General features: G+C 42.0%; 1 protein-coding gene across 20 annotated transcripts in view; it reads left to right on the forward strand.

Annotated features, from left to right (window-relative positions):
• Positions 1 to 24,302, forward strand: part of CAMK2D (calcium/calmodulin dependent protein kinase II delta) — a 121,912-nt gene that overhangs the window by 78,349 nt on the left and 19,261 nt on the right. For 2 of the 20 annotated variants that reach the window (XM_063414948.1, XM_063414965.1), the window contains 10 exons: positions 112 to 184; positions 4,682 to 4,784; positions 8,391 to 8,474; positions 9,491 to 9,585; positions 9,889 to 10,011; positions 10,665 to 10,748; positions 11,435 to 11,477; positions 15,195 to 15,232; positions 21,046 to 21,105; positions 22,693 to 22,734. In XM_063414948.1, the coding sequence (XP_063271018.1) occupies positions 112 to 184; positions 4,682 to 4,784; positions 8,391 to 8,474; positions 9,491 to 9,585; positions 9,889 to 10,011; positions 10,665 to 10,748; positions 11,435 to 11,477; positions 15,195 to 15,232; positions 21,046 to 21,105; positions 22,693 to 22,734 (745 nt within the window). Of the gene's footprint in view, positions 1 to 111; positions 185 to 4,681; positions 4,785 to 8,390; positions 8,475 to 9,490; positions 9,586 to 9,888; positions 10,012 to 10,664; positions 10,749 to 11,434; positions 11,478 to 15,194; positions 15,233 to 16,763; positions 16,797 to 21,045; positions 21,106 to 22,692; positions 22,735 to 24,302 lie in introns of all 20 variants that reach the window. The other 18 variants (XM_063414947.1, XM_063414951.1, XM_063414959.1 and 15 more) reach the window with 15 other exon arrangements.

A 24,302-nucleotide genomic window follows, 5' to 3' on the forward strand; every position in this document is an offset into this window, starting at 1 on the left:
GGCGCGGGCAGGGCAGGCCGGGCCGGGGCGCTGCACGCCCGGCCGCGCCCTCGGCCGCCGCCCCTTCGCCTGCTGCTGGAACTAACGGGCGCCCATGGTGTTTGCATGCAGTCATTGCATTCAGCAGATCCTGGAGGCCGTGCTGCACTGCCATCAGATGGGCGTGGTCCATCGCGACCTCAAGGTGAGTGCTGCTGCCCCGCCGCCCTCCCGGAGCAGCATCCCTGCCCCGCGGGGCCGCCAGCAGCCGAAATGTAAATGCTTCCCTCTTTTTGTTTGTCCCTTTGGTTCTTCTGTTTTTAACTTGGCTTCACCTGCGTGCAAGAACAAGCTCGTGCTCACCAGAGGGAATTTGCTCGAGGCTGGCCAGTACCTGGCTGTCCAGCGCTGGGCAGTACAGGGAGAACAAAAGGTGCTTTTCAAGCACTGTGTGTGTTCATTGAATATGTGGTCTTCCTCTGTCATCCAGAGCTTTTGGGACAGGGCATGAGGGCAGCCTCCCATCTCTCATCAGCAGAATATGGAGAGCTTCTGGGGAAGCACAGTAGCCTTTGCATGCCACGCGCTTTAGTGACAGAAGGCCAGCTGCTCTGAGATCGCTGGCACACAGACCCCTCTCTCCTCCAGATCATGGCTGGTCTACAAAACATCTTTAAAAAGCAGGAATTTGTAATGTGTTCTCACCACATTCACCCGAGGAGTCCAGTTCCTTCTAGACAAGCTTTAACATTGGGATTGAAACCTTTCTGAAGAAAAGTGTGCTGAGAGAGCATTCCCTCTTTCTTAACTGTGTACATATGCAAATGGCTAGAGACATCTGCTGCAGGAAAGCTCTCTGCCTTTAAAGTATGTTGGCAAGGAAAGAAGCATCATTTTCTTTTACTGCGAGGCTCCAAAAGAGAAGGCTTTTCCAGAGCCTGTTGTCAGCTTACCTTTTGGGCACTTGAGCTTCATGATCCTCAAGGAAAAGAAGATGGTTTATTTTGAAGTCAAATGGAAGTCTGAACTATCAGATCCTTTGTGAGGCAGAGAAAAAAATGATGTGGGCTAAGGCAGTAAAACATGCTATAATCTCTTGTGGCACAGATTCTTGGGCTTTAGTTTTTCTTTCTGAATGAGTTCTGGGGACCAGAAATTTTCTCCTAGGAGAAGAATTTCTGGTGAATGCTGTCGCCTTTCTTGCCAACCTTCACGCCCAAACAAACTGTTCTTGTCTGACTTTATAAAATCTGTGTTGTTGTCATAAAGGAACTCAAGGGGGTTTGCTCCAAAAGCTCAGAGAGCAGGATGAGTTTCAAAGATGCAGAGCCCACATTTTCTACGCATTTTGCCCTTCTGGATTTTCCTGTGTCACAGTTGTACAACAGCAGACTGACAAATCTCTGTCCAGTCTGTAAATCTTGCATGGCAGCTGGGTAACGTGGAATGAGTTTAAATGGAAGGATGTCAGATTTGTCCAGCTGCTCCAGTAGTTCCTGTCCACACCGTACATGCAGTCCTATGCTTCTAGCATCAAAAAGGCTTGAAAAAACCTGGATTGTAGCTGGTCAAGCTGATAGAATAAGGGCTGCTTTCTATTGCTTTTCACACAAAGCAACGTTTTCTTTGGGAACGCATTAAATCCAGCTGTTGCCTGCTGCAGACCATGTGTGGATTTCTTATTCCGGCAAATCCAGGATGAATTGAAAAAACAGTGTGAGAAAAAGTGTTTGTGCCAAGCTGTAGTGCCCAGTTTCATTTGGGAAAGTGAAAACTTGAGGAAGCAGAAAACCATCCTCCTTCAGTTACAGCTTTGTGGCAAAAGCCAAAAAAACCCAAAGAATTAAATGAAAGACTGTGGTGAAATCCGAGCAGAATGCCATGTGCAGAAAAGAGGATGCCAGGAGCAGAGCAGCAAGATGTGGAAGGTGGTTATGGGCTGGAATGGATCCTTAAATTGCAAAACTTGATGTATTTTTTTTCCAATAACTCAATCCAAACATGATGGCGTGCTTGGGGGTGGGGAGATTTTGGATGATCTCATTTTCTTTAACTTCCCTTCCAGACTGATTTAGTAGCAAACAGATAGGAGCTTTCCAGCCTCCTGTGGCCTGCAGAAATGCTTGTTGCTGCTCTGTTTGTAATCACTGGCTTAAGTCAGAATGGTGGTGGATCCTAGACCCAGAAAAAAATTAACTTATTAGTGACAGCCTGGCTTTACCAGCTAGTAAAAGTGCACTTCCAGGTGGGAGTTCCAGTTCTTGTCAGGCCGTAGCGTTCCTGCTTTTGTGAGACCTTTGTGATTTTGGGATTATGACCCTCTTACCTTCCCATCAGAGTGGCTGCTTTAGGTATATTCAAGGAAAAATACAAAAGCCCTAAAGACTTTGTATCTCAAGGATTAAAGACCTTTGGAAAAGTATGGCATAAATCACGTTAATTTATTTGTAAGTAATTTTAGCAGTTAACAGTGCCATTGTGCATGCTTGGCTGCTGCCCATCGCCAGGGAGCACAAGGTGACACCACCGAATCGGGGGAAGCAATCCTGCAGCACTGTTAATGTTTCCCAAGTAATTGCACTCATTCCCAGCTAATGCATGATAATTACCCAGTTCCTCTGGCCAGCCTCAAACAACTGCTGCATGTTGGTCAAGCACACAGTCCCACATGGCATGGCCCAAAAGGCTCTTGGTTTTGGTATGGAGTAAGTCAGGAATCCTGGTGGAACATACTCATCTGCTAAAGTGGTACTTCTGCACAGAAGAGACATGCAATGGAATAAAGAAACAATCCCAAGAGGAAAATAGAAACCAAAAAAGCCAACAAAAAACCAAACCCGCATCAGAAAACACAAAAGCAGTGTTATGAACAAAATCACTTTTTGGGAAAGCACTGTGTGCTCGGTGGGGTAGTGCTTGTGTTCCATCCAAAAGGATGAGGCTTTTCACTGCTTTTGGCTTGCCTGAAGGTCACAACCAAATAGGATCATCTGTTGCTTTAAGAGGTTTATACAAGAACAGCATTCCAGGAATTAATTGCTGTGAACTTCTCTCACTCTGAGAGGAAACCTTGCAGAACTCTGTGACTCTGTGTTGAAATTAGTGTTAAATGGCAAGGAGTGTGACATTGCTTGAGTCAGTGTTGATGAACCTAGAGAAGAGTCCTCAGCTATGCACTCAGTGTTTCATATAATACAGCTGAGGTGGTTACTGATAACTTAAGTGAATATAAAGATTATATTTTGTTCTGAGGGCCCATCATCTGAATTTCTGAAACTGAAAATACAAGATTCATCAAGTAACTATTGATGAAAGTTTTGGAATGTTGTCTAATCTATGAGATAGCAACAAAGGGATGAGTGAGAAAACAGTGTTGGTAACTTGCTGAAAAAATGTTCCTCTGACGAGCGGGGAAAAACCACCTTTAGACTAAAGAGTTTGTCAGGGCCTGTTGTGTTGTTAATTAATAGAAGTATCACAGTGGCAGAGGTCTTAGTTAGGCTCAGCATATTTTGCTGGATACCTGACATGTATTAAAGGTAGGCTTTGTTGAAAGAGGCTTATGATCTTAGTTGTTTCCAGCCTCAGTACACGCGTGGGATTAACTGCATTCACAGAAATAGTCCCTTGGAAGCGATATGATTGCTGCTGGCTCGAACCTGCCGTGCGTGGTGGGGAGTGTGCAGGACCAGGGTCCCAGCACCAGCCTGGCCACAGGGACATTCCTTGTCACAGACCGTGCAGAAATTGCTTCTGAGGAGTCACAGCAATACCCATGAAAATGAGGTTTTGTTGTTCTGTAAATGTAGAACAAAACCTTTTTTAAAAATCATGGGGATTGGAAAGAGATATGGCAAGCAAATGCTATGAGGGTCACAGTTCTCTGAAATAATCTGTTGATTTCTACAGGTGTATCTTTAAAGCAAACATTTATGCAATAAAGCTATCTTTGGGCAATTTACATTTGATGTATTTGCTAATTGGAGTTCAAAGGATTCATTATGGATAGTAGAATGACACAGTTGTTATGTTCAAATCCTTTAATTTTGTGAGCGTACTGTAGCTTTTCATTTCAGATGTGACCAACATACCCTATAAAAAAAAGCAAAGCAGGAACTTTCACTAACATTGTTAATTGTAAAAGTTCTCTGCGGGCACAAACACGTGTGTGCTGCTTTTGCTGTGAGATTTGCAATGTAAATGCACCTGCCCCCTAAATGCAAATACGATCCCAGGGCTGTTATTGTTGGGATGTCATGCAAAACATTTCTGTTTGACAGTTGTAGGTGCCTGATCCTGCAAACTGCAGGGCTAGACTAGTCATCAATGAATCCCTGACTTGTGGGAGTTTCCTGCCCCGTTTTTCCAGCAGTGAGCTCTTGGGAGTCTGTGACCTGTCACACCAGCAGGTGTCACAGCTCCATATGTCCATTCTGGCTCCCCTCCTTCTCCCCATGCTGTCCTTGTCTTGCTGGCAGCAGCTCATGAGGGCTGGGTACAGGCCTGGTGGTTCTTTACAGATGGGAATGGGAAGCGCAGGTTTTGCAATTTCATGGAATAAAACCTCATGGGTTTCTTCTCTTTTTCACTCCTCTAAGTATATGTTCTTTTCCAAACTACCATAACTGTAAAAAAAAAAAGAAATGTCTAAAATATATTTACTTATCTTTTCATCTCAATTGTTTTCTCTTTTTGAATAAAGCCTGAGAACTTACTTCTAGCTAGCAAATCCAAGGGAGCAGCAGTAAAACTGGCAGACTTTGGACTGGCTATAGAAGTCCAGGGAGAGCAACAGGCTTGGTTTGGTAAGTAAATACCATTTTTTCCTCACCATTTTTTCAGCATAGTGGTTAAGCCTCCCCAACTTCCCCACTCTCACCTCAGAGTGAAACATGCAGCTGTGTGACTCTTTGACCCTGGAAAGCCTGGGTTTCCTGACTCCTAGCTTGTGCTAGCTTCTGTCAGCCTTCGGTGCATACAACCCCTTTTCTCCCACTTTCTCCTGAGTATCCAGAGGCAGGAAATGTGTGTGTAGAACCTGGGAGGGGGACTGCTGGTTTCCCCTCAGGTGACTGAGGAATAAACAGCAGGGTAATACTGCAGAGTGTACCTGCCCAGTCGTCAGAACATTTTGTCTGAACAGGTCTCTGTCAGCTAGAAACACCTGAAACTTTGATTCTGAAGCACTTTGGAATGTGACTTCAATGAAAGGGAAAATAAGGGAGGATTGAGCACCTGAGGGTGTAGCCAGACAGTAGTTACAGATTGCTTGTTACAGTTAATAGGTGCCCCAAGGAGAATGGTGGAAAACATTCAATACTGGTAATTTTAAACAATAGTGCATGTACAGTTGTGATACACGTGTCTCACGTACCACCCTCTTTGAACAGATGTGAAACATGGGGAAAAATTTATTGTAAATCCCAGGTGGAAAAAACATACAGAATAAAATATTTATAGCAGCTGCCTGTTCTCCGTTAGAGTAGCTAGAAAGTGCAGCTTGAAATGGAACAAAGTGGTTGTAAGCTTGGAACAGAAACAGGAAGGTCTTTATGGGCAGTGAGTTGGGAGGTTGAGCTTTAAGTTGGGAGGTGTTCACAGCTTTAAGTACATGTAGATGTACAGACAGTACCACTGGACATATGTTGGCAGCTTTTTAAGCCAGCCTGTTGTTTTAAATCCAGCCTTTCTATAAATGGATTTCAGTAATCCACAAAAGACGGAGGAGATTGCTCTTGCACATCAACAAACAGGCCAGTACAAAGGGAGTGGAACAGAAGCAAGGCAAAACACACACAAGTGGTTTGTTACAATGACAAGAGCATCAGTAACCGGGAAACATCTCAAGAAAAAATCAGCAGATTAAAGTTGACTTCAGGAATATTTTCAGTACACAGTGTACCTGCAGATGATGCAGAGGAGGTTGCAATGCCCTGGAAAATCTTGCACTTTGGTTTTTTGTCATTTGGTTCTTGTGAAGTGCTTGGTTTAGACTCATAGCTTCATGAGAACTTGGGAGAGGGGAACAGAATGTCTTCAACATATATATGTAAGGAAGAATCAGCAAGGTAATGAAAAGAAAGTAGTCTAAAGGGGCTCTTTCTTTTAAAAAAACCTGTGGTACTCAATGCATAGCTTCTGTACCTTTTTTGGAACTTGCTCTGCAAAACCTGTCCAGAGTGGTCTGAGTGCCTGCCTTCAGCTTTAGGACTGCATTAACAGGGCAGAACATGAACTCCAACAGACTGGGCATTTTGAAATTTTTCTTACTTTCTTTCAGAAGATTTTTCTGCTTTCTAATGGATTCTGCAGCACTTAGTGACTCATGGCATACTCCGATTCTAATTACAGCTCTGCATCAGTATGCTGTTCTTTTTTTTTTTTCCTTTTTGCTGGTGTAGTCCTCTGGTGTGATGGTCCCTTTTCTGCTTGAACTGTGGCTGTGCCTCAGCAGGAAACTAAACTGGCTCAAACTCTGTTTGAATACAGCAGAATACTTTCCTGGTTTGCAAGTTTGCAAAAGGAACTTGTTCTTCACCTGTTTGTAGAACACCTTACAGGGTTTGGTTGGAACCTGCCACCATCTTAGCAGGTGCCCATGTACTGGGAAGGTGTCAGGCAGGTTGAGCTCAACAAAGCAGATTGAGCTCAGTCAAACAGATTTTTGCCTTGGTTCTCTGGACACTCAGAGAAATCATGCCGGGATAGGAGTCCGAGGTGATGCCATCTCTTGTAGACACTGCACAGTCACAGTGTCCAGCTTTGCAAGTTGCTTTAGCTAACAGTGTTACTACAGGCAGCAACACTTTTCTGAAGAGTACACACTTGTTTGGGGCTCCCTCTGAGCAGTTACAAAATAACCTGATAAATGACAATTACCTTTTTCCATGCGTTCTCTTGTTTTTGCTGAAATCAAGGCTGTGATTCAAGGCTGCTGAAATCAAGGCTTCTGTGTTTGCTGCTTTTAAACCACTCAAATTATTGAGGAGAGACTGGTTTACTAGAGCATGTAGTGACAGGACAAATAGGAATCACTTCAAATTGAAAGACAGTAGGTTTAGATCAGATAATAGGAAAAAAATGTTCCCTGTGAGGCTGGTGAGGCCCTGGCACGCATTGCCCAGAGAAGCTGTTGCTGCCCCATCCCTGGAAGTGTCCAAGGCCAGGGACAGGATTTGGAGCAACCTGGGATAGTGGAAGGTGTCCCTGCCCTTGGCAGGGCATTGGAACAAGGTGATTTTCAAGGTCCTTTCCAATCCAAACCACTCTGTGGTTCTGGGTACTAAAACTGTACCAGTTGTTTCAGTTTAGATCTATTTTGTGTTTTCATTGAGAGATAAGGTTAGCTAAGTACTATATTTATTTTTGCTGTAAAGTTTATTTTCAAGTCTTGCATAGTAATGTTCATTGAGCTGTGGTAGGTTTTAGAGTCAAGACAAGTTCGCTTCCCCTTTAAAATGAGCACTACACCCAAGAAGAGATGAAACAGCACTCTATTTAAAGCCACTTAGAACATCTATATTTCAGCTTCTCTAAGGAGCTTAAGATGTGTTTCCTGTGTGATAGTATTCCTTAACAATTCATAGCTTCCATATCGGGAGCCTGCAAAAAACAAGCTTATTTTTCATGACCATATTTTAGCTCTTTTCTCAGTAGAATTTACGGAATGTGTTTCTCCATTTCCTCCTCCCACTCGAAAATAATTGGCGACTGCAGAGCAAAGGCTTTTTCTTCCTGTAGATGTACACTTTATGTGTTATCAGTGCCTCTCATGAGTTTTGTGGGATCCAGGGTGGTATTCACAAATGGCATGTGGTCCCTCATGAAAACCACCAAATTCTCACCTCTCGGGAATTCCCAGGCATTTATTTTAGGCAAAGATGCCTGAAAGAGCAGCCATACTCACTGAAATAGCGCAGACCGTTAGTGGTCATTAAGTTTTTATCCATTAGAGTGTCCTAAGAAAAGTAATATTTATACCTACATTTTGCATTTCTGCTCAGAGAAAGCAGCACTGCTGGTAATGAATAAAGGATGAAGAACATATAAATTTTACAGGCCAGACTGCTTCAGAGATGCTTCCTGTAAACTTTTGTACAGAGGTTTCCAGAAGGGGAATGACTTGGCAGAAATGAGTTCTGCAGTGGAAGGAGCGTGTTAGCTGGAGCTCTGATTTTGTGCAGCATGGATCTCCTTATCTGTGGGATGCAGTAGCTGCCCCTCTGCTTTGTCAGCTGGTCTGCAGTAATGCCAGCAATGCCTCTGGCTCGTGTGCTGGAAAAAACAAACGGGCAAATGAAGCAGCTCAGGCTCGGGAAACGCTGTCCTGGCTCCTGTGGGCCGGAGGAGAAGCACTGTCTTTTTGCAGAGCACGTACAGCTTTTGACCAGGGCTGCCTTGCCTTTTGACAGGCTTTGCTGGTACTCCAGGATACCTTTCTCCAGAAGTGTTACGCAAAGATCCTTATGGAAAACCTGTGGATATGTGGGCATGTGGTAAGAAGTTATTCTGAAAGTCATATTCAGTCCACTGTAAAGTGTCTTAAGGGTGAGAAATTATATCCACGGTACATTATATTGTGCTTCAGAAAATAGGTATTTAATAAAATTCAGTACTAATTTTTAGTTGGATTTTTTGTTACCCTACAAGCTTCTTTTTTTAAAAATAATTTCCAAAGTTGTGTTATCATGGCATTCTTAGCCGTGTCGACACAAGACACTTTCAAAGAATATGAAAAGGATATCTGCATGATGCCTAATTAGTTAGAAAACACAGCAGTTCATACTGTGAGCTGGACATTTAGTTTTGGTTCACAAGGAGCCTAAAATTCTATCTGACCAGTATACCCCATCTGCAGGTATAATCTGCAAAATTAAATGTTTTCTGAAGTGGAGTACAGAGCACAGAGCAATTGCTTTATCATCCAGTTCTCAAAACTGTGTTGTGGGGTACTGGCAAGTGGCAGCTCCCCAGCTGAAAACAGGGGCTGGTTTACTTATTTCACTTCTAGCCACACTTTGTGGTTGGATTTATGACAGCATTTTCTTCAGTCACAGGGAATCATCCCTGTCAGACCAGCAGGTGGTCTTTTCGATTTCCCATTGAGCAAATACAGAGAAATTTGAGTTTCCTGGAGTGGCTTTGCATGACAATAGTTATAACGCCATCTTGCAGGCACCAGTATAAGCCATGGTAAAACCATAAGTAAAAAATGCATTCTCCTTGAACATCCAGAATCATGGAATATTATTTCTCCAGCTGGATAAACATTTCCAGTGTTCCTGGTCTGATGTTTTGTCAAATGCTCATTATTGCCCATGCTTTCCATAAGAGGTTACCTTTCAACCCCACTTCTACTGCTTTCCCTAGTATGAAGGGGGCAGTATTTTTCCCACCCCAGAGGCTGGGATGATACTCATGAGCCTTTTGTTTTGCATGGTTGTTGGGTGCAGAATTAATTTCTGGAGTTTGTTGCTTGAAAGCCCTTAACACTGGTGTGAATTTTCTGCAGGAGTCATTCTGTACATCCTCCTGGTGGGATACCCTCCCTTCTGGGATGAAGACCAGCACAGGCTTTACCAGCAGATCAAGGCTGGTGCTTACGATGTATGTACCGTACTCTGTCTTAGCAGTTATTTGTAACTGTGCCTCTAAGCTGGAGTTCCTAGAGGGAGAAGTTAAGAGCTGATGAGATGGTGGCATATGAATTCTGCATCATCATCCAATTGTATTATGTTTAACAGACAAGAAGCTGTTGGTCCTCAGATTTAGGTAATTTGTAAACTGTGACGAGGTACAGGCAGAGCCTTACATTTTTTAAGCTCTTATTTGAAGGCAGTACTGGACCTTTAGATTAAATTGTGTAAAGATTGTACAAGACAATATACACATGTGTATTTTTTTCTGAAGTTCCCCTCACCAGAATGGGACACGGTGACTCCTGAAGCAAAAGACCTTATCAATAAAATGCTCACCATCAACCCAGCGAAACGTATCACGGCATCAGAGGCACTAAAGCACCCATGGATCTGTGTAAGTAATTTCCACAGCTTCAACACGATCACCTGGCACACAAATGGTTCATGGTTTGCTTCAGCATATAGTGAGTGTGCTTAGAGGATAACTTCTGTTCTTGTTCATGCATGTTCATGTAAATTGTAAAATTAAAATTACACAGATACGATCAGTAGTGGTCTATATTGAGATCTCAGCTTGGGGTAAGATTTTGGCAAATTTATCTCCTTTGTCTTGACTGTTGTGCAGAACGTTCTCTGTGAAAATTAGTGTGTGACTTTAAACTCTCAGTGAGAAGGAAGTGCAGGGAAGTAACTTTGAATTAGATGATGCTTTGCCTTTTCGTTTCCCTGAAGTCATTCAGACAAGCATGAAATGTGCAGGCAGGGAATTAAGAACTTCTGAAAAGTCAGTTTGCAGGTAGCACAGGCTGCCTGGCTGTTCCTGCATCCAGGACTTTTCTCCTGCTCTCAGTGTATTCCACACCATGACTTTTCAAGTGGACTATACCCATGGAAAAGGCTGAGTAAAAGGAGCCCAATGGGATAGTCAGACAATGTGGAAATTAAAGGTCCAAGCTGGGGACCGTGGGCTGTAATGTGTGTTGTAAACAAACTGCTGGGCAGCGAGCTGGATGCCTTAAAATAATTCCTTTCTTCTTCTCCTCTCAGCAACGTTCTACTGTTGCCTCTATGATGCACAGACAGGAGACTGTAGATTGCTTGAAGAAATTCAATGCAAGAAGAAAACTAAAGGTAAGAATGAAGACTTGTGCTTGTGTTTGGTGTGCAAAACAAATGGTCTCTAGGCAGGGTTTTGCTCAATGTTATTCTTAAATGACCTATTGATAGAAGATCAGCTTTTGACATGAAGATATTATACTTTTCATGAAAGTGAATAGAATTTAGCTTTTCTTTTTTAATTCAAAACTATAGCAATCCTCTGTATTTAGACACACTAGAAGTATTTTCTTGACAGAAAATCCTTAAGGTTATTCTTCTGAATAATGCTTTGCTCTTTCCTGGCCAGACACGATAACTTTGCAGATGTGAACTTGCCTAATGTGTACATTAGAAATAAGGTCCCATTCCTCCCTAAAAAAAAAGAATCCAAGAACAATAGTAAAGTCTCTTTCATATACATCTATGTATTTTGAATAATTGCTGTGCCTCTGAATACTCCTGGCTTGTGATTACATACTGACAGTTGGTAAATATTTGAGATATCAAGATTGCTGATAGGTGTGTAATTAGGATTAAATTACAATTTATGCACTCATGACATGGCATATGAGAGGTAGTGCACAGATAATTCATTCTCTCAGGGTTAATTCAGTAACTGGTGTCATTTACTGATGTATTTTCCTTTTTGTCATATTGTGTTGGCATTTGGAGTTTTACACAAGTGTGATGCTAATTTGAGAAAATGTGTGTGTACACAGGGGGCCATTTTGACAACAATGCTGGCTACCAGAAATTTCTCAGGTATGTTCATTGAGCTCCAGATTAATGCAGTCTTTGTATTTTGACATCTGTGAAGGCTGAGATCTAATTCGGATTCATTCAGGAGCATCTAAGTATGATATATATTGTGTTATTTCCTGGGATGAAGCAAACAAGAATTTAATCTCTTTGGGCAAAGAAATTCTCTTATAGGTGACAATCTGATTTTTCTGTGGCATTTGAACTCCTTCCCTGCTTTTTGACTGTTATCTGTCTTTAAGGCAGGCAGCATTTTCATGCCTCTTTTGGTGTAGGCAAAATGAAAATTATGCACATAGCTCCACATGCACAAGTATCACCAAACAACATTTAGAACTTAAATATTTTTATATATGTGAAAAGTCATTCTGTATTTCTGTTGCATCCTGTATTAAAAATAACATCAGTACACATTCATTTTTATATTGCTTTGCTAAGGAGTAAGAAATGTAGTAACATGAGTCCCCATTTTCTTTTTAATGCCCAGCAGTGCCTCCCTGGATATCAGAAGAGTTGTTTCCTCTTCATGAAAGAGTTTTTTCCTGATTACTCTGGAGATTTAGATCTTACACTAAACAAATTCTAATAGCAAAAGCTAAACTTGCTGTTAGCAGAATTAGAATTGTCCAAAGTAGTAGAATTGCCAGAATATTGATGCTGTGTTGAATTTTTCATTTTGCCATTTGAGATTTCCAGTGAATAGGGAAATAGAACACCAGATTTAAAAATTAGTGATTTTATATATCCTCCTACTCTGTGATGTAGCTATTGGAGTGTAACATAAATTACTGTACAGACAAAAACATGATAGTGCTCTGGGCATGTTTAGAATAATAATAAGCACTGACTCATCCAAAGAAATTACATAATCATGAATGCAAGAACAACTTGTTTAATTTGCATAGTACTTGAAATACAATTTCTTTCTTAGTGAGGTTCCCTTCTTTAAGACACACCTAAACACAGAGGACTGCATTTATCTAAATTACCTTGAGTTAGTGCTTAATGAATCCAGTGTCTGCCAATTCAGTTAAGAGGTGGGAAGGCTGTGGGCTGCACTTCTTGTAAAAATGAATTACTGTTGAATATCAAGCAAACAAATCATCCCTCATCTCTTCTCATAACTGTCACTGTCTATATATGTAAGGATCAAATTCAACTTCCATGAACAAAAAAAGCTGAAGTAGTTTTTAAACAGTTTCAGCATAAAAAGTGAACAGGGGGCTTGGCTTTTTTTAGATTTTTTCACCTGTCATCTCTTGTTTTACACTGTAGCCACCTGTGGTTTTTCTTGATGACATTTTATTTTTTGGTTTCTTTATTCATTGTATTTGATTGCAAAGCATGCTTATGAAGGTCATTTGTCCATAATGATGTGGTTATAAAAGTGTTTTATTTTCCTTTTTTTTCTTCCTTTTATGTGGAATGTATAAATCTTGTGAGGTAAGACCCTCAGCACGTGAAAGGAACATCTTTTTTCTCTTCTCAATCCAAACTGCTGTTTGTCCTCAATCACTTTAATTTCTCCATGCTGTCACAAACCATTTGTTTCCAGTCTGCTTTCCGGCCTTGTAGCACTGCCTTAGGTTTTATTTACAGCTCTTGCTTGTAGTTGCAAGAAATCTCTCATTGTGGGCTTAATGTAGAATATGCTGATGGCTTTGCTCCTGCAAATTCTTTAAATATTTGATTTGTGTGCAGCATCTGTGATTAAAGAAAGGTGAATCCAAATTCTCTGACCAATCCCTGGCAGGCGGGCGGGGGAGCGTCCTGTGGCTGCAGCAGTGCACAGTGACCGCGCTGGGCACACGGCGAGGGGCGCTGGCACTGCCCCACACCAATAAATACTTGGTGTGACTGCTTGTGCTGCCCTCACTGGACTGCCTCTCATTCAATGGTTTACATAGAACATGCAGTGTTCATCAAGCATCAAAAGAACTCGGAAGTTTCATGCACAAATTTAGCACAGCGGTCTATAAGAATTGTGTTTTCCCATATTGTTGAAAGGGCTAAGGTTATAAAACAGGCTTGGAAAGCTATTAACTTCTGGATTTTTTTGTCCTTAGTTTACAGAAATAGCTCCTTCCCTTTGCTTTCCCTAAATAAATTCCTGAAGTGCCCACAATATTTGTGGTAGTGTAAAATCTAAGGCCCTCTTGCCTCAGGTCCTGAAAGCACACATTGCCCCAGGGAGTGTCCGATCTCCAAAGTATGTGGAGAACAAGTTGGTTTCAATATTTACTTACATGTTTCTTTAAATAAAACCATGCAGTGGTACTGCTGTACAATACAGGCAAACGTATTTTTGTTCATTTTAGCTGTAAGACGTGGCCGTGTGGGAGTTCTAATGGTAGTGTTGGCTGATGTCCACACTTATTAAACTGCATTTGGAGGGCTGATATATTAGTGAAGTTAGAAACATCAACCTGGCTTCACTTTCCAGGATTTGTTTCATGTAAACTACACAATAATGGGCATTAGTAATTTCTGTACAATTGCTGAGGTGATCCTGCATTTTCTGTGCTGTAAAATGAGCACGTAATAAAGATGCTGCTCGAAAATAAGCCACAGTTACAAGAATTAGCTTGAAATATAAACCACACAGTCAGTAACTCCAATATCCTCAGCCAGTCTGAGCAGCCTTGGGCATGCAAGGTCCAAATGGTTTGGGTTTGGGGTTTTTTTTAAGACAAGGATGCCATTAATGGTGGGAGCTCCATATCAGGACTGTCTCCCTTACATACAGAACAGCAATTTCTTGCAATCTGAGCTGTGGAGCACTTTCTGATGGGAAGATTGGGTCATAAACAACAATAAAGCCCCAGTAATGGCAGGCTTGTTGTGTAATTTATTACTCTTCAAGTCTTTGGCAGTGATTCATGAAGCATTTACGCTTTAGTGAATAGTTTATATGGATTTGGTAGGTCAGCCAGCACGGATTTCTGCTGTGAACATTTTCAGGTTCAGAGCTGTGCTTGTTTGCACGTTAGCCTTCCAAATTTAGTAAACTGGACTTATTTGATGCCAGTGGTGGAATTTAAAGCCTGACACGTGAATAACGTTATGGCAAATGAAACTTTGAAGAAATCTGATCAGTGTACAATGCAATTCAGAAAACAGCTTGTTTTCTTCATTAGGAGCTGAAGCAAAGCCTGGAATTTGTTGTTATTTCCTCACGGGCAGCAGCCCTCTCAAACAGCCTTTCGCTGCAGATCCTCCTTCCTTTCGTGCCTGCAGCTGTGCTGCCCTCCACGCAGCGAGGCTGATGCGGTCACGGTGGGAAGCCCCAGAGGGGATTGTGCGTATTGGTACCATCACTGAGGTACCAGTGGGCTCTGCAGACACCGGCTCCGAGTCCCTGCCATCAAAACAATACCTTTTCAGAGTCGTATCATCAATTAGAAATGCACTGCAGTTGAGAAAAGGGAAATATCCAAAGCTGCTGTTTTTACACTCGCCCTGCTTCCATTTCCTCTCTGCCACCCGAGGAGCTCTCTCCTTGTACAAGTACAGTCAACCTAAGGCTTTAGTCAACAGAAAAAGATCTGTGATAATCCTAAAGATTGGTGGTTTCCTAAGATTTTCTTCCCCATGCTCAGATAAACAGAGGAAATAAAAGCTGAGAACATACCTGGAGCTGGGAGGCACTGGGGGTTTGCTGCACAGCTGGGTGACCTCAGGGAAACCTCTGACACTGAAATTATTTGTCTCGTTTTACAGCAGCCAAGAGTTTACTGAAAAAGCCGGATGGAGTTAAGGTAGGTTAAACACTGCTTTCCATTTCAAAGATATATTCTTAGTCTCCACCTATCTGTACCTTCTGCCAGGTTTTAGAATTTATTATTGCTATTTCTGTCCTTCCTAGAATCTGTTAGTAAGTGTTTCTCACTAGTTGTTTGGAGTGGTTGAAGTTAGTAGGTGAGGCTTAGAAATGAAATAAAACAAATACTTCAAAAGCCAGCATTAAGTAAGCAGAAGATAGAAAACTACTGGAGAAAATGTTTTTTCTTGCTTTTTTTATGAAGAATGATTATGTAATAATGACTCAAAATAATCAATTAACTTGTAAATAACGGTTTGGTGTAGGCTTTTTAGGCATCAGTGTTTATGTGCAGCTCTGCTGCCTCTGTGTTTCCCCTTGACTTTATTAGATGTTGTGGAAGACCTAAAGGATGCGGGCAGGCTTGGCTCCACATGAGGTGTGTTCTGCCAGATGTACTTGCTATATTTGGCAGAACTTGAGGGGTTTAATGTCTCAGATCAGCTCATCCTGACTAAGAGACCTTGCTAAGAAGGGAACATTTTGGCAGCTTTCGTACATGATTTAGAGCTCCTGTTCTCACGTCACCAGGCCCTGCAGGAGGAGAGATGCTTCACAAATGAACATTCGGCACAAATACTTTGGGGGAAAAAAAAAATGGGAAAAAAACCACTCAGCAGAAAATGTATTTTGATTTTTTTCTCAGAGGACTCTTAAAGTCTAATATAATGCCTCAGGCTTTCATTATAAGATTCAAAAGAGATTCTTCTGTGCTCTGTGTGTTTACTCAGAAGGGTGTCTTTGACCTGAATTTTAATTTTCTATTTAATCTTAATATCTTAGTTTGACAAAACATTATAAATACTTCCTTAAATACCAGATTCACAGTATATTTGGACCTGCTGTCTGACATATGAACAGTTTGCCAATCAAAAAAATCCCAAGCCAGACCTACAAAGAAATGAGTCCAGCACCGTTTCAGTGCTTCTCACTGCCAGGCAGTGGAGATCCCAGTCACACAGAGGAGCACGTTTGGAACGATTCTGTCACTGCTGGGAAACCCTGAGCATGTTTCATTGTGGAATAGATCATTTTATGCTCTTGCTCTGACCAGTTTCTTTTTTAAATATCATTCCTCCTACAGGTCTACGATGCTGTTTGTTCTATCGCAATCTCTATTATAATATGGAAAACAATTGTTGCCAAAATTTTGCCTAAATTACACCTGTTGGGATTCAGTTACTTGGTTTTTAGCACATGTTATGTGTCTGCTGTTAGTCTGCATAGTCATGTGGAGCAAAGGGAGTAAACGTAAATGTGGGGAAGTCTGTCATTGCTGCTGTTGAGATGCTGTTATTGAGATACTCTGTAGCATTTTTCCACCCCTTCCAACAGCTGTAGCTGTCTTTTCTTATTAAAAAAAAAAAAAAAAAGCCAAAAGAGAAATATACTGTACTCCATGCATTGATACTGCAAATCCAACCAGTCACATTTTCTTCTTTTCCTTTCTCTCTGACTGGTCAATTCAGAAAAGGAAGTCCAGTTCGAGTGTTCAGATGATGGTGAGGATCTTTATCGACAGATTTTTTTTCCTCCTGTGAAACGTTCACACTTAGAAATGAAACAGTTGCATTTAGCTTTGTTAACATACTGTGAGAACTGCAAGACTTTAAAGTACAACCTTGTGAATTTTAAGCCTGCAGTTGCTATATGCCATCCACAGTGAATCGTTTGGCCGTTCTTTCAAGCAAGTCTTCACTTTTTTTTAACCTGGGGACATACAAAAACAAAAAAGTAGATGTAACATCAGCCAATGCAGCTGTTCTTAGTAAATAAGAATAGTAACAAAATAGTAATCTTGTAACAGCCTTCTCTTCATTTTTAAAACCTCCTTACTTTAAAAGCTAATAGTATTAATACCATAAAATATAACACAAAAGACGTTGCACAGTGATACAGTACTGCATTAATTGAGCCACTGTAGCCCAAGATGCCATGCTAATTGCTCAGGAGTAAAAAAGCCAGTTTCCTTACTAGCTTCCTTTGCAGCTCAGGGCTGTGTCCCAAGGTGTCCCAGCTGACAGTCTCAATAACTTTTCTTCCTTCTCAACCTGCTCTGCAGTCTCGTGTTCATTTGGCCTCCGTGACCCCACACAGTAACTGCCTCTGTTGCTGTTAATGGTGGTTTGGATGTGACCTCCGAGGTGTGGTGAGGACGGGCTCTGCCTGCTGCTGGCAGAGAGAAGGCAAACGGCCCCTTCCACACCTGTCACTGGGAAGCTGCTCTGCTTGGGAAGGAAAAACTGCTGCTCTCCTTGGGAAGCAGAAACTGCTGCTCTCCTTGGGAAGCAAAAACTGCTGCTCTCCTTGGGAAGCAAAAACTGCTGCTCTCCTTGGGAAGCAGAAACTGCTGCTCTCCTTGGGAAGCAGAAACTGCTGCTCTCCTTGGGAAGCAAAAACTGCTGCTCTCCTTGGGAAGCAAAAACTGCTGCTCTCCTTGGGAAGCAGAAACTGCTGCTCTCCTTGGGAAGCAAAAACTGCTGCTCTCCTTGGGAAGCAAAAACTGCTGCTCTCCTTGGGAAGCAGAAACTGCTGCTCTCCTTGGGAAGCAAAAACTGCTGCTCTCCTTGGGAAGCAAAAACTGCTGCTCTCCTTGGGAAGCAGAAACTGCTGCTCTCCTTGGGAAGCAGAAACTGCTGCTCTCCTTGGGAAGCAAAAACTGCTGCTCTCCTTGGGAAGCAGAAACTGCTGCTCTCCTTGGGAAGCAGAAACTGCTGCTCTCCTTGGGAAGCAGAAACTGCTGCTCAGGTGTGAGCAGCCGTGCAGCTGTGGAGGTGAATCCTCTGTTCCCTGGGTGAATGCAGAATTCCAGTGACAGGAGCCACGGCTTCCAAAGGAGGGGCACCGGGAAGGTGCGGTGTGGTTATTGCAGGATCCCAAACCTGAGGTGTGTGTTAACTTCTTGTTACAGAAATAACGTGTGAAAGATAAAGGCCAAGATATGGGCTTTATTTGTTAAAATATTTTCATATTCTATGGCAAAGAGGCCAATAATGCTTCCTACTGCCGTGCCCAGCTGTTTGGAGTGCGTGTGTGTCTGTCCTGCATTACTGTCACACCTCAGAGAGTGACTTTTGGCAAGCAGAGCAGCAATAAAACGTTCTCCTTCACAACAAACAGAAGGTCACTGGTTAAGCACAAACCAACTTTGAAGTGACTGTTTCACAGTACAATACTGTAATCCTTTTGGAATGATTTCCCTTTGCTGTTGAATATACATGCAAAATGCACCATGTGTTTGTAGATGAGTGTCTCTGTTCTGTGAGAGAGAAAACATGTACAGCTTATTGCTGTTTTCTCTCAAAGTTTTAAAGGGTTTTCCCAAGTTCCATTTACATGAAAGAAATAACTGTATTTTGAATCCCATTTTTGCTCTCTGTTCTTAATCAATGCTGGATTCTCAGTATCTCGCTGAAGAAGCTTTGAATAGATTTCCTGCAGTTTTCAGCAGTGGCTGTAATGAATGTTTGTTTTCGTGGGGCTTCCACCAAGGGAGTATGGACCCAAGCCTGCTCTCCTTACTCAGGCAAAATGGGAATTGAACTTTGACTAACTTGTTTTCCTTATGTATTCAACCAAGAGCACTCATTTGGGATACCACTTGGGTTTTCGTATTAAGCTGCTACTGAATAGGACTGTATGAAATGTGGTGAAATCTTCTTTCCTTACTTTTTTCCTTTATGTCTATTTGCTTTTTGCTAGGGTCTTTTTAATTGTGGTCTCTCAACGACTATGCTGACACAAAAATATGAATTATGTAGTTTGTTATGCAATTTTTGTCTTGCTTGGAAGGTTTAGTCTGCTGTCAAGCAACCTTTTTTGTGTTCCCACTCTTCCACAGATCTCCAGTAGAACTTCCATTTACTAAAATGGATGGGGTTTTCTTTCAAGTCTTTTCCTGAGTAAGGAGTTCAGGGTTCTGCCCATCTCAGAATCCCATAAATATCAAAGGAAGTAAAATACTTGCCAATACATGGATCTCCCCACAAAAGGCTTTATGCACAAAGGTGTTTGTTCTATCCCTGTCCTGACTTCAGTCAATCTTACAGCTTACAGCTGTAATCGGGCACAGAGAAATGAAATTTATTTGGCAATAAATAAGCCACGTTGGGGCGTAATCACTTACAACTCAATAATGACTCACATGTTCTCTTAATGACAATCTCTGTAGAGAGACCATTGTTTAAAAAAAACCTCATCCTCCTGCTGTAGAGCATCATGAATGTTCCTTTTAAATCAAAGAAAATTATTTTTATTCTGTACAGGAAACTGATTTCTATCACAAGTGTTATTAAATAACATTTAGTGTCGACATAATGTTCCCTGATTAACCAACGAAACTACTTTATAGTCTTCAAAGCCAGTTAAATGCTGGTTTAAAATTAGAAAATTTGAGTCTGTAATTCATTACTGCAAGTCCTGTGGACATTTCCATCATTTAAACGTTATTTAATGAAAGTAAGATTCACTTCACCTGCAGTCTCAGCTCCTGAAATCCACAAGTCAGCTGCCACGCCTGGCCCAAAGTAAAATAGTCCTCAAAAAGTGGGACATGAAGGGTGTGAATTTCATTTCTTTCCATTCCGTAAAGTTAATTACATTTTTAGGAAAATCCATTAACAAAGCAATTTCAGGCATTTCTGGTTTTGCTTTCCACGCTTATTACTATGTACTATGACTAGAAGGTTCAGTAGAACTTGATTTTTTGGATCAAAGTCTTTTCAGATGATCTATATCTATGTATGTAGTTCTGCATGATGCTGTGGACCGCCCTTGTAAAATTAGACACGACCAAAATGTAATGTATTTTTTCCTCATTATTGTTAGAGAAGAAAAATACATCTTTCAAACCAGTTTTACAATACTTGAATCTTCCTTCTTAGTGCATGTAAAAAGTGACTCGCTACATTATTTTTAGTGTTCCTGTTCTTCCCATGCCCCATGGTATTAACGAAAGTTAAATCTTAAAAGATTGATATAAAGGATCAGATACTTTGAAGCTTCCTGCTGAGCAGTTTCATTTGAATTAATATTTTGCACAGGTAAAAGCCAGGAGGTGTGGCACTGTGCCCTCTATGTAAAGTTAAACAGAGAGGGGCTGATGCCTGGGTACGACCACAGGGGCCATAGCGGGAAACCTCGCGCTTCCGAGTCGCAGTCCCACCACTGAGAAGCTGCCAATGATTCTCTGCTAAAAACAGCACCAAAAAACCTAAAGGGGACCAGTCTCTTTCTAGCATCAGTCATTCCAAAGTGGAATCAGAAGCCAGCAGAACAAATTGTGGATTCTTGGAACGCTACAAACAATTGAATGTTATTTATGGTAGGGATAATTCATTACAAATAAAGAACTGTTGGGTGCAATGACCTAATACCATTGCATGCCATGAAATGGCAGTGGCTATTTAGGACTTTGTTGCAACCCGAATTAATTCTTTATTCTTCTTAGACGTGCTTAGCTGCTACTTAAGGGCTCTCTGTTAAGTGTCTCAGCTCAACTGATCCGTCCCTTATCTAGGCCTTGGTGCAGGGCTGTGGCAGCCCATGGGGAGGAGCTGCCAGGCAGCTCCCAGAGCTAGTGTTAGTGTTCCTGCAAGTTCCTAAGTTCATCTTTCTGTATTCTTTATTTCCATATCTATATCTATCTATAGATGCCGATAGCTGTCTATAGATGTTGTGTGCAGCGATATAGATACGGTGCCTACCGCGAGTTCTAAGGCCTGTCTGTTTCTGTTTTCTGCATACCTACAGATAAACAACAAAACCAACGTGGTAACCAGCCCCAAGGAAAATATTCCTACCCCAGCGCTGGTATACCTGGAGTTTTCCTTCTCATGCTATCTGGAAGTTTTTGACTGTCTTCTGTTTGTTCTTCCCTTTTTTTTTCCCCTTTTTTGCTTTTTCATGCATTTATTCTGTTTGCTTTCTAAAAACAGGTTTTGGAAAACCTTTTTGTTTGAATTATGCTGTCTTTTTTTTGTGAGGAAATCCATTAGAGCGTGTTTATTGACAGAAAATGTTAAATGGAAGCTGGATGCGGTAGAGTCGTAGCATTTGTAACTGTAGCTGAATTTTTTGCATGCTGTGCCAGAAAGTGAGTAGAATGCGCTTGGTGTTGCTCTTAGCTCTTTGCCTGATGACTGTTTCCACCTTCTAATGCTAACTTTTTGCACTAACAAAATTTTTAAAAACTGGCTCTATTATTTTCTTGGCTTTGTCTTAGTTAAAGTGTTGACATCCAGGAGAGCTAACAGGATTACTACTAGGCTGCCATGAAACAGACCTTATTCGGATTTTCATTCCATATTTCCTGAAACTCAGCGGGACTTTGCAAGTCTTCTCTGGGATCAAGAGGCATTTAGAGCTAAACATTTTGCTTGTTTCTCTTCCATTTCAATCAGCGGGAGACATTACTAATTAATAAGCTCTGCTAAGGACATATTACAAATCCAAGTGATGTTCCTGGATGTTTACTGCAGTCTGCTTTTATTAATAGCCCTATTTCTAAGGCACCTGTGTGTCACGGGGCTCACCAATGTAAATGTTAGTGCCTAAGTACATCATGTTGTGACCTGTTGTTTCCCATAAAACTTGGAAAATGGGGTAGTTCACACACATTTGGAAACATTTTTCCTCTGGATTTTTTTTGAGCAGCGGGCACTGGGGCATACAGTGAGTTCTTCCTGAGGCCGAGCCAGCAGGTTGTGCAGGAGTTTGTGGCAGTCTGTTCCCAGACAGAGCCATGCCCCATGGCCCATGCTGGAAGCGTGCTGGCCAGCTGCCATTTCCAAGGTTATTGAAACTTTTTTAAGGTGAGAGGATTTGGGGAAATTACACTTTTAAGTGGCACAAAGATCTCTCTCACTGCTTTTATGCAGCTCTGCCAAGGCAGGAGTTGAGGGCAATCCACGCATTCCAAACCACAGTAGTGTCTAGGAGCAGCCATCCTTAATCCTTATCAATTCCGCTGTATTTCGATTTGATCACTTCATGCTAATACAAGCAAACATGATTAAAGAGAAGAGGTTATTAAAGCTTCAAGATTTGTGGCTGCCCTGCCTGTCCAGGTTCAGACAGGAAAGCGCACAGAGCATTTGGCCTGCCCTCATCCAGAAGAGCCTCGGCAGGTCCCCAGAGCTTCAAAGCCCTGCACACCCCGGTCTCGAATAAGGTCTCTGCATGCTGCTGCATTAGGTGAGATGGCCTTTTTTGCTGGCTTGCTGTTGAGGAAATCTGTGTTAGAGACATCCAGTTTCACCCCCTGGCGACAGTTAACATTTGTTTTAACTCTTGTCAGTGTTCAGCATTTGTGAGCTGGCTCTTCGTACACTCCCTCACACCAATGAAAATGTATTTACCAATGGGAACTCTTTCTCTCTTTATTTTGTTCTTGCTCAGGAGCCCCAAACTACAGTAATCCACAACCCTGATGGAAATAAGGTATTCAGAAAGAATCAGCTCCATCTTGCTTTTCCACACATTCCATCCACTGTTCCACAGCGCAATAGGCCCATTCCAAGAATTTGTGAAGGAAAATCTCATTCCTGCATTTGTTACACTGTATTCATCTGTGTCCATCTGCTGCGTGCGTCCTGCTGCTGCTGAGCTCCTGAAGCTCTTGGGGAGTCGGTAGCAGTGGGCAGAGCTCAGTGCCCTGTGCAGCCCGGCTCGGGGAGCAGGGGCTCTCTCTCATTTCAGCCAAAACTGCTGCAGTCTAAGGGAAACCTGAGAGTGCTGTTCTCAGAGTGTGGTGAGATGATCCCGGCGAGTTTTACGTGCAGTCGTCACCTCAGTCAAAGATGTCATTTCAGTTTATCCCATCTGCTGTTTCTCAGCATGCTTGTACACTGTGTCATGACATGTCTTTTGCACAGGACTTTGGTTTTCTTCCATAACATCACTGGGCAGTTTCCAAAAAAATTTCACATTTGAAGTGGCAAAGAGGTCTTTTGTTTTTTACACGTTTTCTTCATGCTCTTTTCTTTTTCTCATGTATTGTGATGTTTGCGTCTGGCAGCTGATCCTTAAAACGTGTTTTGTTTTGTTTTTTTCATGCATGGACTTGAAAAGGGCCAGGAAATACCATCATTTCCATATAACTAACACATGTTCCTAGGTTTCCTGAAAAGAATTTCCGCTTCAACAAGAATTTCACTGTTTGCAGTGCTGACTCAATTCACGTGCCATTTATCTAGTCTTAACTCGTGTGGTTATTTCATGAGAGAAGGGGTGGATCTGAGTGACGAAATAACGCATGCAGACGTTCCTGGAGCATGGAAGTGCTGATGGTGTGCGTTGTGCTTGTGTGCCCTGACCCTGTGTGTCCCCTGCATCTGTCCCACACAGAACCCGTGTTCTCATGTTCCTCCTCTTCCAGCTCCCCAAGTTTGCAGCCGCAGGCCACGAGCAGCCTGTCTTTGAGCAGCAGGCTGATCTTTATCGCTCAAGTCCACTAAAGCCCAGAAAACCTAGATAAAATATTGGCGTGACTACATCTACTCGATTTTATTACATCATCTCAGCAACTAAGATGCTCAATGTCCCAAAAGGTCATCGCAAACAAACGACCCATTAAACGCAGAGAGTTCCTCCTAAATTTATCTGAAAGACTGGTCCTTGTAGTATAGCAACTGGAGTGGATGCTTCAGTGTTAGAGGCTACATGTGCCCTGTGAGCTTTGCATGGTGTTTACAGCTCGTACTGGTGTGAGGTTTTTGTTCACTTGTAAGTACTTTATCTAATATTTGAAGTGCTAGAGCATGATACGTGCGTGTAGAGTGGAACGTCTAACACAGCCAGGGCAGGGCAGCATGGGGGCTCGTTCAGTTTTGTTTGTGTGTGGATTAATTCCTCTAGTTTGACTTATCAATGCACATTTGGGTTTTGAAGGTTCGAGTAATGCATTAGCCCTCTTGAACATTCCTTTGGCTCAGCCTTGTGAGGACGCGGTAAATGAAGGGCACTGGCAAATTTACCTTTCACTATTTAATTGTGAAATCCTTTAAAGA

The sequence above is a fragment of the Prinia subflava genome, chromosome 18, assembly GCF_021018805.1.
Source record: "Prinia subflava isolate CZ2003 ecotype Zambia chromosome 18, Cam_Psub_1.2, whole genome shotgun sequence".
In the NCBI taxonomy this organism is placed as follows: Eukaryota; Metazoa; Chordata; class Aves; order Passeriformes; family Cisticolidae; genus Prinia; species Prinia subflava.